The 18,017-nt window shown below is 41.0% G+C and overlaps 1 protein-coding gene and 1 long non-coding RNA gene across 15 annotated transcripts in view; one reads left to right on the top strand and one right to left on the bottom strand.

Annotated features, from left to right (window-relative positions):
* Positions 1-10,361, bottom strand: part of CNTLN (centlein) — a 363,772-nt gene extending 353,411 nt beyond the window's left edge. For 12 of the 14 annotated variants that reach the window (XM_086415000.1, XM_086414981.1, XM_086414999.1 and 9 more), the window contains exons 1-2: positions 9,962-10,361; positions 1,440-1,528 (exon numbers count right to left, since the gene is read on the bottom strand). Coding sequence is in view for 5 of the 14 variants with exons in the window: in XM_086414981.1 (XP_086271107.1) it covers positions 1,440-1,528; positions 9,962-10,321 (449 nt within the window). In the remaining 9 variants the exon portion in view is untranslated. The remainder of the gene's footprint in view (positions 1-1,439; positions 1,529-9,961) is intronic. The other 2 variants (XM_086414994.1, XM_086414988.1) reach the window with 2 other exon arrangements.
* On the top strand, positions 10,261-15,072 carry LOC147366857 (uncharacterized). The gene is made up of 3 exons (XR_015169500.1): positions 10,261-10,569; positions 11,456-11,555; positions 14,687-15,072. It is a non-coding gene; the product is annotated as an uncharacterized LOC147366857 (long non-coding RNA).
* The last annotated feature ends 2,945 nt before the right edge of the window (positions 15,073-18,017 follow it).

Below are 18,017 nucleotides of genomic sequence, written 5' to 3' on the forward strand. Positions count from 1 at the left end.
TTCTCCAAATATAAAGTTCTGAAGATCATGGTTGTAAAGCAAAAACCTCCAAAATTTCCCATTACCTACATTATGAGCAAAAGGCTTCTGAGTACTCACCCCAAAACATATATATATATTTATTTATAAATTCTTGATACACTTTTATGTGACCATATATTATATATATTATAAAATGTGAAAAATAAAAATCTTAAAGAACAATAAAAATGGCCTTAAATTATTTTATTGTTTCTGTCTCAACCAAGAATAAAGGGTAAATTAAGAACAGCTTTAGAAAGTTGTAAAAATATATATACAAATAAAAGGAGAGAAGGATAATGAAAGAATTACAGAAATGACAAAAGAAATCCCAAGAATATATCTTCTAAAGGTCTATTCTACTAAAAAACAGAGAAACTGAGAGGAATCACATTTAATTTCAAGAAAGATTGAGGAACTAACAAAGGTACTTCAACAAAAGACTTAATTCTGATCATCCAAAGGGAAAAAACTGATGAATTAGACATACAGGACCATGAGAAGAAACTATTTAAAAGTTCCCAATAATCAGGAATGCTAAAATTAGACATAGGCATGTATCACAGATTTTTCAAAGTCAAATTCCAGACAATATTAGAATGATCCCAGGGCTAGAAACTCTAAAGGTGAATATAGTTCAAGTTATCATAAAATGATATTCAGATTATATAATCATAACTCCAATAAAGAAAAAGGAAAAGGCAACCATATGCTTAGCTTCTCATTTACAAAATGTAATGAAATCCATTTAATAGGAAAGCAAGTGTTTTAATTGCTATGTAAGTGTCATGGGACTACTGTATACCAAATGTTTGATAAAGAGTACCCAGCATCACTCCACTGTTTCTAATGACCAAGGAGAGGCCCAATAATCTATAGTTAAATGACTGGGCATCCCCTACAGAGTAATACAGAGTGCTGAGTGAAATCTCTCAACCTATTCCAGAACACTTACTCTATTCTGGCAAGGTCATCTCAGGCTCTCAAGTACACACTCCAATTATCTTACGGGGAAAAAAACTGAGCCATGTCTAGTAAAGATCATGTCTAGGAATGTATCTACAGGGGCAGTCTCTGAAGCCAAACAACAGGAACTTCTCGAATTTTTAAAGTGGAGCAGAAAAAGCTCAAAACACACCTGCACATACACGCACATACACAGTGTGTAGGTCATAGTTGTATCTCTTACCTGCAAACTCCCCAAATATGTCAGAATATGAGCAGAAGATAAGGCTTAGCTGTACTTAGCATATTGACACACCTTGAAATAAGTCAAATAACTATAAAATCATGCTCAACTTTCCTCTGGAAATCAAATGAATCCTTTCAGGAGATTAATGCTAAGTGTTAATTTTAATAATGAAAAGAAACAAATTCGATAAACTAAATACCAATAGGAAAATAACTTAGTACCTCACCTTTCCACAACCAAACTGACTGCTTGTGTGACATCTGGATTTGTCACCTGGAGGCGTTTCCACAAAGACCATACGAATTCTTTATCAGCCTTGAAGAAATAAAAAACATTTTAAATGCATTGCTTTGTAGCTATAGCAAAGAAGGTAAGATACTGCCTAAATTAAAAAATTTAAAAACATTATTACTTGACCCCTAGTTCTTTAACGATAAAACAGATTCTTGAAAAGTAGAATAGGAAAGCTTAATTTTAAAAATTTCTTACACCTGAAACCCACACTTAAAGGTGCAAACATTGAAATGCTGAATATCAAGGTAAATTTTTTCCAAAATTAGATTGTCCTCTAGCTATTGATCCACCTTTCAGCTGCCCTTTTCAGCAAAATGCCTTAAAAGTGTTGCCTACAATCACTGTCTCTTCTTCCTCATCCCCATTCACTCTGTAACCTCCCCAGTCAGATTTCCCTCCCCACCATAATGCTAAAATCATTTTTCAAGGTCCTCGATATTGAGAAATGTTAATAGGCACCTCAAATTTAATCTATCCAAAATAAAGTTCTTGGCTTCCTATTCTCTCACAAACCTGCTCTCTCTGCCTCTCAGAAAATGACCCCACCACCTACTCAGTGTTCAAAGACTTAAGATCTGGAGTAAATCTCGGTTGCTCTGTTTCTTCACATTTCATATCCAAACCATTAGTAAATCCTATTAGACTTACCTACAAAATATATCCCAATTCTAAATACTTCACCACCATCATCCTAGTGTAAGTCAACTCCACTTCTTGCCTAGTTCTCTACAATAGCCCCATGGGCTCCTGACAGCTAAAAATCTTCAAACAGATTTGTTACATTAGGAAAACAATCCAGATTCTATCAAAGCCACATGATCCCATACCATCTGGCCCTATATATACCTCTCCAACCTCACCTGTCACTCTTATTCACAAGAACCTTCTTGCTCTGCAGTACCAGGTCCTTCGTACATATAACATCTATCAGATTTTCATGTACATTATTACTTTACTTCACTCAAGACATTGTTTAAATGTTACCTCTTCAAGAAAGTCTTCCCTACAGACACCAAAACCCATAAGTCTCTCATAACTGCTTAGCCTGTTTAATGGCTTTTAAAATCACATTTCATTTTATAATACTATATTTGCTGGTTGTTTATTTGTTTGGGATTACTTGTATGGTATACATTTCTGTCTCCATCATCCATTCTCCCCTTCCTCTTAGTGATAGAAATCATTTTAGCTCTTTGCTGTCAACTAAAAGACTGGCCTCTCTTACCTATGGGCTCTGTGACTGAATTCTGCCAATGAAATGTAAGTGTCATTGAAAATTTTAAATTGACTTAGGTCTTCCAATGTAGACACAGGAATGCAAGAAATCCAACTGAGGTATTTAAAATCCTAAAAGATGATGCTGTTAAAAGTGCTGCATTCAATATGTCAGCAAATTTGGGAAACTAAACAGTGGCCACAGGACTGGAAAAGGTGTTTTCACTCCAGTTCAAAAGAGAGCAATGCCAAAGAATGTTCAAATACCATACAATTGTGTTCATTCCACATGCTAGTAAGGTTATGCCCAAAATACTCCCAGCTAGGTTCAGCAGTATGTGAACGGACAAGTTTCAGATATACCAGCTGGGTTTCAAAAAGGCATAGGAACCAGAGATCAAGTTGCCAACATTCACTGGATGGTACAGAAAGCAAGGGAATTCCAGAAAAACATCTACTTGTACTTCATTGACTATGTTAAAGCCTTTGACTGTGTGGATCACAACAAACTGTGAAATATTCTTAAAGAGACAGGAATACCAGACCACCTTTTCTCCTGAGAAATCTGTATGCAGGTCAAGAAGCAACTTTTAAAACCAGACACGGAAAAACTGAGTGGTTCAAAATTGAGAAAGGAGTATGACAAGGCTGTATACGATCACCCTGTTTATTTAACTTCTATGCAGAGTACATCATGTGAAATACCAGGCTGGATGAATCACAAGCTGGAATCAAGACTGCAGGCAGAAACATCAACAACCTCAGATATGGAAATGATACCCTAATGGAAAAAAGAAAAAAGGAACTGAAAAGCCTCCTGATGAGGGTGAAAGAGAAGAGTGAAAAAGCTGGCTTAAAACTCAACATTCAAAAAACTAAGATCATGGCATTCAGTCCCGTAATTTCATGGCAAATAGATGGGAATACAATGGAAACAATGACAGACTATATTTTCTTGGGCTGCAAAATCACTGCTGATGGTGACCGTAGCCAAGAAATTAAAAGACGCTTATCCCTTGGAAGAAAAGCTATGACAAACCTAAACAGCATATCCAAAAGCAGAGACATTACTTTGCCAACAAACATCTGTATAGTCGAAGCTATGGTTTTTCCAGTAGTCATCTATGGATGTGAGAGTTGGACCATAAAGAAGGCTGAGCACCAAAGAACTGATGCTCTCAAACTGTGGTACCATAAATTTTCTTCCCACAATTAATCACTTTTTCTTCAGCTAAGTGTATGTATTGTGAAAGTGAAGTCACTCAACCATGTCCGACTCTGTGCAACCCCATGGACTGTAGCCTACCAGGCTCCACAGTCCATGAGATTTTCCAGGCAAGAGTACTGTAGTGGTTGCCATTTCCTTCTCCAGGGGACCTTCCCGCCCAGGGATCGAACCCTGGTCTCCTGCATTGTAGGCAGACGCTTTTACCATCTGAGCCACCAGGGAAGTGTATGTATGTTGCTTGCTAATCTGGGACCATATGAAAAAAAGTTGAAATATCACAATCACATAGAGTAAGATGAGATATTCATATTAAGAGAAACACTTGGAGCAGAGTTGCATGCTTAATTCTGAATCATTCCGATGGACTGAAACAGTACATGGAATCACTTTCTTTCTCTTCACCAAGTATATATAATGGAATTCCTTTAAGTTAAATGTTCAGACTTAAATTGAAGAAAGTGGCAAAAACCACTAGACCATTCAGGTATGACCTAAATCAAATCCCTTATGAATATACAGTGGATGTGAGAAATAGATTTAATGGACTAGATATGATAGAGTGCCTGATGAACTATGGACGGAGGTTCGTGACATTGTATAGGAGACAGGGATCAAGACCATCCCTAAGAAAAATAAATGCAAAAAAGTAAAATGCCTGTCTGAGGAGGCCTTACAAATAGCTGTGAAAAGAAGAGAAGTGAAAAGCAAAGGAGAAAAGGAAAGATATACCCATTTGAATGCAGAGTTCCAAAGAACAGCAAGAAGAGATAAGAAAGCCTTCCTCGTGATCAATGCAAAGAAATAGAAGAAAACAATAGAATGGGAAAGACTAGAGATCTCTTCAAAAAAATTAGACATACAAGGGAACATTTCATGCGAAGATGGGCTCAATAAAGAACAGAAATGGTAGGGACCTAACAGAAGAAGATATTCACAAGAGGTAGCAAGAATACACAGAAGAACTATGCAAAAAAGATCTTCATGACTCAGATAATCATGATGGTGTGATCACTCACCTACAGCCAGACATCCTGGAATGTGAAGTCAAGTGGGCCTTAGAGAGCATCACTACGAACAAAGCTAGGGGAGGTGATGGAATTCCAGTTGAGCTATTTAAAATCCTGAAACATGATGCTGTGAAAGTGCTGCACTCAATATGCCAGCAAATTTGGAAAACAACAGTGGCCACAGGACTGGAAAAGGTTAGTTTTCATTCCAATCCCAAAGAAAGGCAATGCCAAAGAATGCTCAAACTACTGCACAATTGCACTCATCTTACAAGGTAGTCAAGTAATGCTCAAAATTCTCCAAGCCAGGGTTCATCAATACAAGAACCATGAACTTCCAGATGTTCAAGCTGGATTTAGAAAAGGCAGAGGAATCAGAGATCAAATTGCCAACATCTGCTGGATCATGGGAAAAGCAAGAGAGTTCCAGAAAAACATCTATTTCTGCTTTTTTGACTATGCCAAAGCCTTTGACTGTGTGGATCACAATAAACGGTAGAAAATTCTGAAAGAGATGGGAATACCAGACCACCTGACCTGCCTCTTGAGAAATCTGTATGCAGGTCAGGAAACAACAGTTAGAACTGGACATGGAACAACAGACTGGTTCCAAATAGGAAAAGGAGTACATCAAGGCTGTATATTGTCACCCTGCTTATTTAACTTACATGCAGAGTACATTATGAGAAACGCTGGGCTGGAAGAAGCACAAGCTGGAATCAAGATTGCTGGGAGAAATATCAATAACCTCAGATATGCAGATGACACCACCCTTATGGCAGAAAGTGAAGAGGAACTAAAGAGCCTGTTGATGAAAGTGAAAGAGGAGAATGAAAAGTTGGCTTAAAGATTAACATTCAGAAAACTAAGATCATGGCATCCAGTCCTATCACTTCATGGCAAATAGATGGGAAAACAGTGGAAACAGTGGCTGATTTTATTTTTCTGGGCTCCAAGATCACCACAGATGGTGACTGCAGCCATGAAATTAAAAGACACTTACTCTTTGGAAGGAAAGTTATGACCAATCTAGACAGCATATTAAAAAGCAGAGACATGACTTTGTCAACAAAGGTCCATCTAGTCAAGGCTATGGTTTTTCCAGTAGTCATGTATGGATGTGAGAGTTGGACTATAAAGAAAGCTGAGTGCAGAAGAATTGATGCTTTTGAACTGTGGAATTGGAGAAGACTCTTGAGAGTCCCTTGGACTGCAAGGAGATCCAACCAGTCCATCCGAAAGGAGATCAGTCCTGGGTGTTCATTGGAAGGACTGATGTTGAAGCTGAAACTCCAATACTTTGGCCACCTGATGCAAAGAGCTGACTCATTTGAAAAGACCCTGATGTTGGGAAAGATTGAAGGCAGGAAGAGAAAGGGATGACAGAGGATGAGATGGTTAGATGGCATCACCGACTCAATGGACATGAGTTTGGGTAAATTCCGGGAGTTGGTGATGGACAGGGAGGACTGGCGTGCTGCAATTTATGGGGTCGCAAAGTTTGGACACAACTGTGCGACTGAACTGAAGTTAAATGTGGGGAAAAGAACAACTTAAAGGATGCTGCAACTTATGACCAGAGACTAATTAATTAACAGAGTGCTTTTTCCCAAACTGCCTATTTGACTCATTAGTCGGTTTTGAAATGAATTTAGTATATTAGTTTAGCAACATGTTCTTAAATAACAGATTTTAAAAGAAAATATCAGTGTTCGTGACACACAGTGTAAAACGTTCTTTATGATAGTATGTGAATGTGTATATTCCTATTATTGTGACACATAAAATGAATTAATTTTGGGTACAATTGTTGATAGTATGGAAAACAAAGGGTTAATACTATGTATACTTGGATTCTGTGATTTCCAGTTGAATAAGTGGAAGAATTAATTTGAAAATTATGAAAATGAATCTTTAATCACTTAAATGCCTTTTATAAAACAATTCAATTATTATGTTTTCCAAGTTTCCCAAAGAGCAGGAGTATGACTTAACTGAAACTTTATGGTATGGGATACTGCCAACTTCATCTCACATTTTGAAATGCCTACTGCTGCTAAGTCGCTTCAGTCGTGTCCGACTCTGTGCGACCCCATAGACGGCCTCCTACCAGGCTCCTCTGTCTCTGGGATTCTCCAGGCAAGAACACTGGAGTGGGCTGCCATTTCCTTCTCCATTGCATGAAAGGGAAAAGTGAAAGTGAAGTCGCTCAGTCGTGTCCAACTCTTCGCGACCCCATGGACTGCAGCCTACCAGGCTCCTCCATCCATGGGATTTTCCAGGCAAGAGTACTGGAGTGGGGTGCCATTGCCTTCTCTGACTGAAATGCCTATGATCATCTAAAAGTATCAATACTAAAAATCTCAAGAACCATTGTTTTAGGCCAACTATGACCATCTCAATTCTTACATCTGCCTAGCCACATTTTTAAAGAATATAATAGTGAATGGATTGGGAGAGAGGGTCATTGGGCTATTTCCAACAGACTGATTTCTCAATTAAAGCAGTCACAAAAGTAAATATATTAGTTCCTTATCCAGCTAAGGACACAACTATGGAAAATATGGAATAAGGGGTGGGGGAGAAAAGGTGTAGAAGATATGGGCAAACTATCTCAAAGTAAGGCTCATCAAAGTAACAGAGGCCTTCATCATGGATTCACATGTTTACCCTAAAGTTAAGAGCTTCTTGATGAAGGTGAAAGAGGAGATGAAAAAGCTGGCTTAAAACTCAACATTCAAAAAACTAAGATCATGGGATCTGGTTCCATCACTTTATGGCAAATGGGGGGCGGGGACCAGAAGCAGTGACAGATTTTCTTTTCTTGGGCTATAAGATCACTGCAGACAGTGACTGCAACCATGAGATTAAAAGATGTTTTCTCCTTAGAAGGAAAGCTATGACAAACCTAGACAGCATATTAAAAAGCAGAGACATTACTTTGCCGACAAAGGTACATACAGTCAACACTATGATTTTTCCAGTCGTCATGTACAGATGTGAGAGTTGAACCATAAAGAAGGCTGAGGGCCGAAGAACTGATGCTTTCAAACTGTGGTGCTGGAGAAGACTCTTGAGAGTTCCTTGGACTGCAAGGAGATCAAATCTATCAATCCTAAAGGAAATCAACTCTGAATATTCACTGGAAGGACTGATGCTGTAGCTGAAGCTCCAATACTTTGGCCACCTGGTGCGAAGAGCTAATTCACTGGAAAAGACCCTGTTGCTGGGAAAGATGCAAAGCAAAAGGGAAGGGGATCGGCAGAGGATGAGATGGTTAGATAGCATCATCAATCCAATGGCCATGAACCTGAGCAAAACCCAGGAGATAGTAAAGGACATGGGAGCCTGCCCTGCTGCAGTCCACAGGGTCGCACAGAGTCAGACACAATTTAGTCACTGAACAACAAGATGAAGGGTGGGTTTCCCTGGTGGCTCAGTGGTAAAGAATTTGCCTGCCAAACAAGAGAGATGAGTTCGATCCCTGGGTCAGGAAGATCCCCTGGAGAAGGAAATGGCAATTCATTCCAGTATTCTTGCCTGGTAAAACACATGGACAGAGGAGCCTGGTGAGGTAACAGTCCATGAAGTCACAAAAAAGTTAGATGTGATTTAGCAACTAAACAAGTCTTTTATTTATCCCTATGCTCCTTAACCACTAAAGAATAGACACAGAACATTGAAAATAAGACATTGAAAAGGAAGAAGTCACATAATAACTCCCCTATTTGTTTAAACAAAGACATATTCAACTTCAGCGCTTCCCAGGTGGATCAATGGTAAAGAATCTGTCTGCAATGCAAGAGATACAAGAGACATGGGTTCAATCCCTGGGTTGGGAAGATCCCTCGGAGAAGGAAATGGCAACCCACTCTAGTATTTTTGCCTGGAGAATTCCATGGACAGAGGAGCCCGTGGGCTACAGTCCAAGATGTCACAAAAGAGCTGGATACAACTTGGTGATTAAACAACATTTCAGTTTGAACAAGACTGTTTTGGTTTTACATTCTTGACCCAGTCAGGAAAATCCTACAAAAGGGACAACAGAATCAAGTAGAACAAACTGTGAGAATGAAATTTATGAATTTTTATTAATCTAAACTTATGATATTTTATAGTTACCTTGCTGTTTAGCACTTCTTAATGGGTTCTATCTTGAAGACAGAGTGACTCAAAGATCTACTGTTGAGCAAATTCCCAACATTTAGTCACCCAGTCCTGTCAAAGGTTCTGGTAAACTCATAAAAGAGATGGTGGTAAGGATACAAAACTTCCAGAATATGAGTACTCAAGCCACGTTTGGTACTCACAAACTATACAAATAACCAGAAAGTAATGTTAAGGTAATTGATTTAGTATATGCTTTTCACAGGCAACATGACATGAAATTAACATTTCTCACTAGAGAAATATGGGATTAACATAGTTGGTTAATAAATATCTAGCATCCTCTACTATGTGTGAAAATTCCCAGCCTGAGACTCCCTAAAAATTATTGGTCTGTTTTAAAAACTTCAGTTTTACTTAAGAACAAGGGCAAGTGTGGATCTGATGATTAAAAACACGCTCCTTCATGGATGGGTTTTAATATAAGTGCTTCCACTTTCCTGTTCCACATTTCAACTCTGGGATTGCACTCTACTGCACCAAGTACCACTACAGTCACAACAGAGAACTTGAGCTTAGGGCGGTGGGGTGCGTCCGCTAGTTTTGGTGGGATCCAAGTGAAGGCAACCAAACCACCCAAACCAGGGGACAGCCGAGGCGGTCCCTGCCCGGCCAAGGTCCAGAGAAGGGCAGGAGCCAGAGGTCGACTAGCTGGGCGCGGCCGGCTCCCTCAGCAGCGAGCAGCGGGCCCGGCTGGGCGTGGGAGCCAGGACGCAGCGCCGCCGGGCAGAGGTGGGTGGGTCCTAAACCCGCGCAGCGACACAGACGAAGGCAGAGGGAGAGGGACGCGGCCCCAGCCCCGCTGTGGAGGGGAAAGGCCGGCGGCCACTTCGATACCTGACACAGGGCCAGCTCCTCCTTTACGCTGCTCAGCTCTTCCTCCAGCAGCTGCGTCCGGGTCACCATCGCCTCCTCTACCGAGATGCCCTCTAGCCGCATGGACCCCATGGGCGCGCTGAGGAGGGGAGCCTGAGCCGGAGCTGTCCCCGCTGGCCCTCGCTGGCCCTCTGACCCTTCTTCGCCAAGCCAGGGTAAATCGCTTTTGTCCACGACGCCCTCCCGCGCTGCGCCCTCAAGACCCGAGGTCTCGCTGCGCACTGCGTGTGCCACCGCTCCCCGACCAACACGTGGGGACCAGGGTCCCAAGTGTCGCGCCTGGGGCGGAGGGAGCTGTGAGGGCGGCGACCGCGCCGCCATTGCCGCGGCTGCTAACGGGTCAAGTTCCCTCTAGGAAACTCCACCTCCTCTTCCCCATCCTGGCGATCCCGAAGCCCCGAGCCGCGCATGCGCCAGCTTTTTCCCGCCTTGGCGCGCGGGGTCTCGCGCTCGCGGGCCCTGGCTGGCTTCCCACGGGCCGCGCGCCTGGCTCGAGCGTTGGAAGCGCACGCGTCCTGGGCCGGAGGAGTTAGTCCGGTCTGGCCTGCACCGCACCCTTGAGTGCCCTGGTCAGTATTCAATCCACCACGCCACGACTTCCCATCAATCTAAAACCCTACCCGCCGCTACTTTGCGCCTAGCTTACACCCCACTTCTTAAAGCCTTTCTTGACAAGCTCCTAGCCCCAAATGATCCCTAACTGTGAATTCCTCCGCCTTCAAGACCCTTGCCAACTCGTTTGTCACGTTTCATTGACCGCCCTGGAGTGTCAGTTACAGGGCTAATCCCTCCCGCGCTGTTGTAAGCTCCTTGAGGATCAAGGAATAAGTTTTACACTTAAATGTTTTCTTCACACCCTTTAGCAAAACTGCTTTACGTACAGCTGACAACCAGCTGACTGATGTCTAGGAGACGTGGAAAGCCTTGTGCTGAGCTGGGACTATCGAGCAGGTTTCCCATTGGAATTATGATCCCTTGTGCACCTTTGTCTTCTGTTTTGCAGGAGTCATGATTTCCTTTTTTTATGTCAACTTCTTTATGCAGTTGGCTGCGTATCAAAGTGAGTGTGACCCGCATTCTCCGGAGTTTGAATCCTCGGACCAGTTTGAAATTAGTAATTTGGAGCATGGTTTAAAAAAAAAAAAAAAAAGGCCAGCTTTCTTTATTGTTCATTCTCTTTTTTTCTTCCTTTTTTTCCCCTTCCTTCCTGCTTTCTTTATTTATCAACTTTGAATAAGAAATAACCTCCTCTTTTTCTGTCATTGAAACACGTCCTACTTGTAATGAGTTTGATAAGGAGACGCACGTGGTGCTAGCAATCGGGTTCTACCAAAGGCTAGATCGCTGTCCTCTGCTGTAAAGATTGCAGAGCACATGGAGAGCTGCGGTGGGGTGGGGAGAACTGTGGAAATAGGGAGGTGACTGCTTTAACTGATGACTTCTTCTTTTAATCAGAATTACCACTCCGTGCCAGAATCTAGTCAGCACCTCGAAAGACACCCTCCCAATCAGAATTCTGCTGAGGCAGGATGATTGGACTTCCTTCCCACTGAAGGTGAGTACTTAACAAAATTTATAAATGGATTGCATTAGAAAAAGTACATATAATCCTGTCTTAAAACCAGTTACTGGGACTTCCCTGATGGTCTAGTGATTTTGAATCTGCCTACCAATGCAGAGGATCCCTGGTCCAATAAGATCCTGCTCTGGGGCAACTAAGCCCAGGAGCCAGAACTGCTGAAGCCAGGGTGCCTATAGTCTGATCTTTGCAACAAGAGAAGCCACTGCAATGAGAAGCCCGAGCACGGCAACTAGAGAGTAGCCCCTGCTTTCAACAACTAGAGAAAAGCGTTTGTAGCAGTGAAGACCCAGCACAGCCAAAAATAAATAAATAAATCTTTCTTTTAAAAGAGGGGAATACAAAAGTTCTTTTTAAAATAGTAGTTACCATACTGAACATTTACTATATGCTGACTCCAGTGATAACTACTTTTCATTTATATATACTCATTCAGTTTTTACATCATGAGAGTAAAATAGGTATTATCCTCATTTTCTACTAGTAAGGAAATTGAAATTTGAGAAATTACGCTACCTTGCTGAAGTCCCGCATTTGGTATTAGAAAAGCTAGAATATGGTTCCACTTAACTCTAAAACCTGTGCCTTGGATCCCTACCTTCACTCCATACCTGTCACTTGAAATACAGCATTAGTATGATAACACATGACTTCACTGAGTTTAAGTCTATAGGAATTCCAATCACATGATTTACATGTTTGGCATGAAATCAATGTCAATGCACATTTTCATGGCTATTTGGTACTCACTCAGAAGGGCATTCAGACAAGGCAATGGCAACCCACTCCAGTACTCTTGCCTGGAAACTCCCAGGGACAGAAGAGCCTGGTAGGCTGTCATCTGTGGGGTCTCACAGAGTCAGACACGACTAAAGCGAATTAGCAGCAGCAGCAGAAGGGCATTATTTCATCTGAATACAGAAAAATTATTTTGAAAAGCAGTGAAGTCTCTTCCATTATATACAATGGATAAGTATACATATTCAACTCAAAAGAAGGATAATATTTGAATCAATGACTAGACAATTTTTAAATTTTTTACTATAGTATAGTTGATTTACCGTGTTGTGTTAGTTTCAGGTGTACAGCAAAGTGAAACACTTGTGTCTGTGCTCAGTTATTCAGTCATGTCCGACTCCTTGGGAGTCTATGGCCTAGCCAACCAGGCTCCTCTGTGAAGAGCTACTATGAAAATTCAAATACTGGTTATTATTTGAATACCTATTTTCAGTTACCTTGTGTCTATACCTAAGAGTGAAATTGTTGGGTCATTTGGTAATTCTATATTTACCTTACTGAGGAACAATCTGTTTGCCACAGTGGCTATAGCATTTACAATCCCACCAACAATGTATGAGAATTTGAAATTCTCTGCATCTTCAAAAACATTTTTCTTTTTTTTAATGATTATACTGATTATAATGATCTGCATTTCCCTAATGACTAATGACATTGATCATGTTTTCATGTGTTTGTTAGATATTTATCTTCTTTGGAGAAAGGTCAATTCAAACCTTTTGTCAATTTATTAATTAGGTTGTCTTTCCAGTCCCATCACTTCATGGGAAATAGATGGGGAAACAGTGGAAACAGTGTCAGATTTTATTTTTCTGGGCTCCAAAATCACTGCAGATGGTGACTGCAGCCATGAAATTAAAAGATGCTTACTCCTTGGAAGGAAAGTTATGACCAACCTAGATAGCATATTCAAAAGCAGAGACATTACTTTGCCAACAAAGGTTCATCTAGTCAAGGCTATGGTTTTTCCTGTGGTCATGTATGGATGTGAGAGTTGGACTGTGAAGAAGGCTGAGCGCCGAAGAATTGATGCTTTTGAACTGTGGTGTTGGAGAAGACTCTTGAGAGTCCCTTGGACTGCAAGGAGATCCAACCAGTCCATTCTGAAGGAGATCAGCCCTGGGATTTCTTTGGAAAGAATGATGCTAAAGCTGAAACTCCAGTACTTGGCCACCTCATGCCAAGAGTTGCCTCATTGGAAAAGACTCTGATGCTGGGAGGGATTGGGGGCAAGAGGAGAAGGGGACGACAGAGGATGAGATGGCTGGATGGCATCACTGACTCGATGGGCGTGAGTCTCAGTGAACTCTGGAAGTTGGTGATGGACAGGGAGGCCTGGCGTGCTGCGATTCATGGGGTCACAAAGAGTCGGACACAACTGAGCGACTGATCTGATCTGATCTGATCTGTCTTTTTGTTATTGAGTCATTAATAGTACTTAACCAGCAGACAATTTTCAAGAATTGAAACTTGCACATTTTCAGAGCATACATAGGGAGTTCTTTCTTCTATTAGTTATTTGCTAAAATGACAGAAACTTGTGAAACACTGGATATTAACACTTCTAACTCAGAAAGATAAGTTAAAGATCTGCAATAATACATGAATAAAAATGTCCAAACAATCAAGTGTTTCTCCTATGCAATTTTCTGTTCAAATATTTAAAAGTGATGATGTCTGTTCTTTAGAAATACATATTAAAATCTGCTGAGGATGAAGGCTATTAAACTATAGAAACACATAATTCTCTCTATATCACCACTGTATATGTGAAATATTGGGGAAGCGAGGAAAACGTGCAAATTAATGTGGTATTTGAATTGTACTTCTCACTTTAATTTTTAAAATTATATCTAATGTCTATTTAAAAAGAGAAAATGTATTAGCAATTTCTCAGCCTTTACAATTCTTGTTTTTCAGAAAGAGTGCCAAATTTTAAGACATGTTTATTTCTTCTTTACCAATTTGGTATACTCTTTATTTAGTCAACAGATTTAAATTTAAAGCCACAATTAGATATTGGTAAAACATTAACTATCATAGATTTCTTTCATATCGTTTTGAAATTTATCACAGTTTTTAGGGTCTTGTCATATCCTAGGGATCTAAATCAAAAATAGCCTGCTGTCACCCCTTCAGCATTAAAAGAGAATCCCACAAGCTGGGATGTGCCAATGTGACATTTGAATCAATAGCAGGCATATCATGTCAGGACCATGACATGATAAGACCAATTCCAATCCAGGAGTTAGAGTAAACCAAGGCAATTGTATTGTTCTTATATATAATGCTGGCCCTTGTACCCACAGGTTCCATTGCAAATTCAACCAACATTGGATCAAAAATGTTCAGGAAAAAAAGAAATTCAAGTACTTCCCTGGTGGTCCAGTGGCTAAGAATCCACCTTGCAATGCACAGGACACTGGTTCAATCCCTGGTCCAGGAAGATTCCACAGCAACTAAGTCTGCACGCCGCAACTACTGAGCCCACACTCTAGAGCCTGTGAGGCAACTACCACTGAGCCCTCAAGCAGCAATTACTGAGGCCTGCTCGGCTAGAGCCTGTGCACTGCAACCAAAGAAGCCACCACAATGAGAAGCCCCTACTCCCACAACTAGAGACAACCCAAGTGCACCATCAAAGATCAAGTACAGCCCAAAATAAATTTTTTGTTTTTTTTAAAAATTCAAGAAAGTTCCAAAGATCAAAACTTGAATTTGCCACACACCAGCAACTATTTATACAGCATCTACATTGTATTGGGCATTACCAGTACTCTGCTATGCTATGCTATGCTAAGTCACTTCAGTCGTGTCCAACTCTGTGTGACCCCATAGACGGCAGCCACCAGGCTCCCCCATCCCTGGGATTCTCCAGGCAAGAACACTGGAGTGGGTTGCCATTTCCTTCTCCAATGCATGGAAGTGAAAAATGAAAGCGAAGTCACTCAGTCGTGTCCGACTCTTAGCAACCCCATGGACTGCAGCCTACTAGGCTCCTCCATCCGTGGGATTTTCCAGGCAAGAGTACTGGAGTGGGGTGCCATTGCCTTCTCCATACCAGTACTCTAAGATGATTAAAAGTATATAGGAGTATGTATATAGATTACATGCAAGTACAACTTCATTGAATACAAGGGACTTGAGTAATCAGCAGATTGTGGTATCAGGGGGATCCTGGAACCAATACCCCTAGGATACTGAGGGAAAACTATACTACAGTTTTATCTGAGTGATACCTGGCACCTATTGATCAGTCCTGAGACTGTTCTAAGTCAAGATCATAGGTATCCAAGGATGGCATCATCAGTTCCAGTTGTCCCATTTAACTTTCACACAATTCCAAAAGGATGAGCTTGCAGTATTAGAAAAACAGAATTTAATTTTCCATTTTCATCTTAAATGATTATATAACAGTCCAAAACTTTAAATAACTGTCTTTTTCCCTAATAATAGGCTTTTCTAAAATTATCTCAATTAAGTCCAAACTCTGTGTGGGTGTTGTCCTAAAGAAAAAAAAAAAAAAAAAGCCACGTCATATTGTTTTGAGTAACTTTTATCAGCTTACTTACCTCACTAATTTTAGAATACAACCCCAAATTCCCTGAGGATCTCAGCTGATTTCATACACAAAGTTACATAGTTTAGGATCTTTAACACATGACTGGAATGAGACAACACTTTTTTTTTTCAGCTTTCTCACCTGTGTTTCAGTTTCTCCTCCCTAACACACAGCATGATAGATCCATGATCCTTGGTATTTTCTGTATATTTTCTTTACTCTCAAGGCAATATTGCAAAAGTACTCCAATTCTCCCACCTATTTTGTTTCTCTGGCTTCACCTCAAACATGAAGGTCTCCTTCCATTGCCAGTGATCTGGTTTAATATCTCTGTTTTGATGATGCTTATCTATTGCCTATAACAGTGTTCATATAGTATCATAGCATAGAGCCATACATACATACCCTCACACACATAGAGTGGCATTTTGCCTTTTGTGAGACTGTGATTTATGATAAATACTTACTTGGTCTTTGTCTCCATCCCCATTTCTGGCACCAAGCACCTAAAGCCCTTGCAATTTCCTCGATGATGAGAGCTTAAAGGTGTCTTTTTAGGTTAAGAAGTTGACTTTTGGAAAGCACCTAAGAATGGGGGCTGACTGCCTGGGGAGCCAACCAATCTTGTGATTAGAGGGTTGGAATTTCCAGGTTCTGATTCCCTTCCTGCTTGGCAAGGGGATCAGAGTCCCAGTAGGAAGTTGATGGAAACTCACATAGAGTACTTTGGGAACAGTTAAAAACACAAACTGATTACAAAGGTTAAGTGGAAGGTCCAGAGAAAGCACAAAGGATAGTGCAGTGCCTCAAGGCTAATCAAAGCATGGGAGATGTTATCACCCTAAACTCAAAAGAGTGAGGGGAATGAGCAGTTCTTGGTACCAGGAGACAAAGGGCTGTGTCCAGAGAGCTGCCTGGCTAAAGACTCAAACCAAAAAATTGGAAGCCAGGGGAACAAATACTCAAGCCTCACTCTCTTCCCTCAGGCCCATCTCCTCCCATGCTCTGCACTGGCTGAATCCAACCAGTTCTTACAGGGCAGCCCACCAGGATACAGAATAGAGTGGAAAAAAAAAAAAAGACAATCTGAAGGGGCAAACAGAAAGTACCCAGCTCAAGAGGCCAAGGTAGTTTAAAAAGCAACAACTGGGTATAAATAGCATCCTGTTAATAGCAAGTAAAATAAAAGTAACAACTTTTACATGGTTCACATGGCAGCTGTTTGGACTTTAACCTACAAGTCCATAGGAGAAAAGGGGAAGTCACATGTTATGAAAGGGAACGGAATCTAAAAAAGGGTTAGATAAAGAATATAGAGTTTGTGAACAGAAAAGCACCAAAGGGAATGCATCTACTTTCTTTATTGCCTTCACATACTGCATTAAAACTTGCTTTCCAGGGCTTCCCCTAGTGATCCAGTTCTTAAGAATCTGCTTGCCAACAGAGGACATGGATTTAATCCCTGGTCACTTTCACTTTTCACTTTCATGCATTGGAGAAGGAAATGGCAACCCACTCTAGTATTCTTGCCTGGAGAATCCCAGGGACAGAGGAGCCTAGTGGGCTGTGGTCTGTGGGGTCACACAGAGTCGGACACGACTGAAGCGACTTAGCAGCAGCAGCGGCAGGGAAGAATGGACATGCTGAGGAGCAGCTAAGCCCGTGTGCCACATCTCCTGAGCCTGTGCTCCAGAGCCTGAGAGCTGCAGCTACTGAGCCCATTTGCTACAACTAATGAAGCTCCACACCCTAGAGCCCATGCTCCACGACAGCAGAAGCCACTGCAATGAGAAGCCCACACATGGCAACAAAGAGTAGCCCCCACTTGCTGCAACTGGAGGGAGCCCTTACACAGCAACAAAGACCCAACACAGCTAAAATAAATAAATAAACAAATCTTAAAAAAAAAAAAAAAACTCAGTTTCCAGAAGTTCTAGGCCACTTTATCTAATTTGAGATATGTGTGTGTGTATATACACATGTATATACAGAGAGAAAGAATCTCCCAAGCTAATATTATTCAATTTTCATTCTGTATCTATTTTATATTTTGTATCTCATAATTTTATTATTCTCAC

This window comes from Bos grunniens, chromosome 8 (genome assembly GCF_055505025.1).
Source record: "Bos grunniens cultivar Pamir isolate PY7600 chromosome 8, Bosgru_T2T1.0, whole genome shotgun sequence".
Lineage (NCBI taxonomy): Eukaryota > Metazoa > Chordata > Mammalia > Artiodactyla > Bovidae > Bos > Bos grunniens.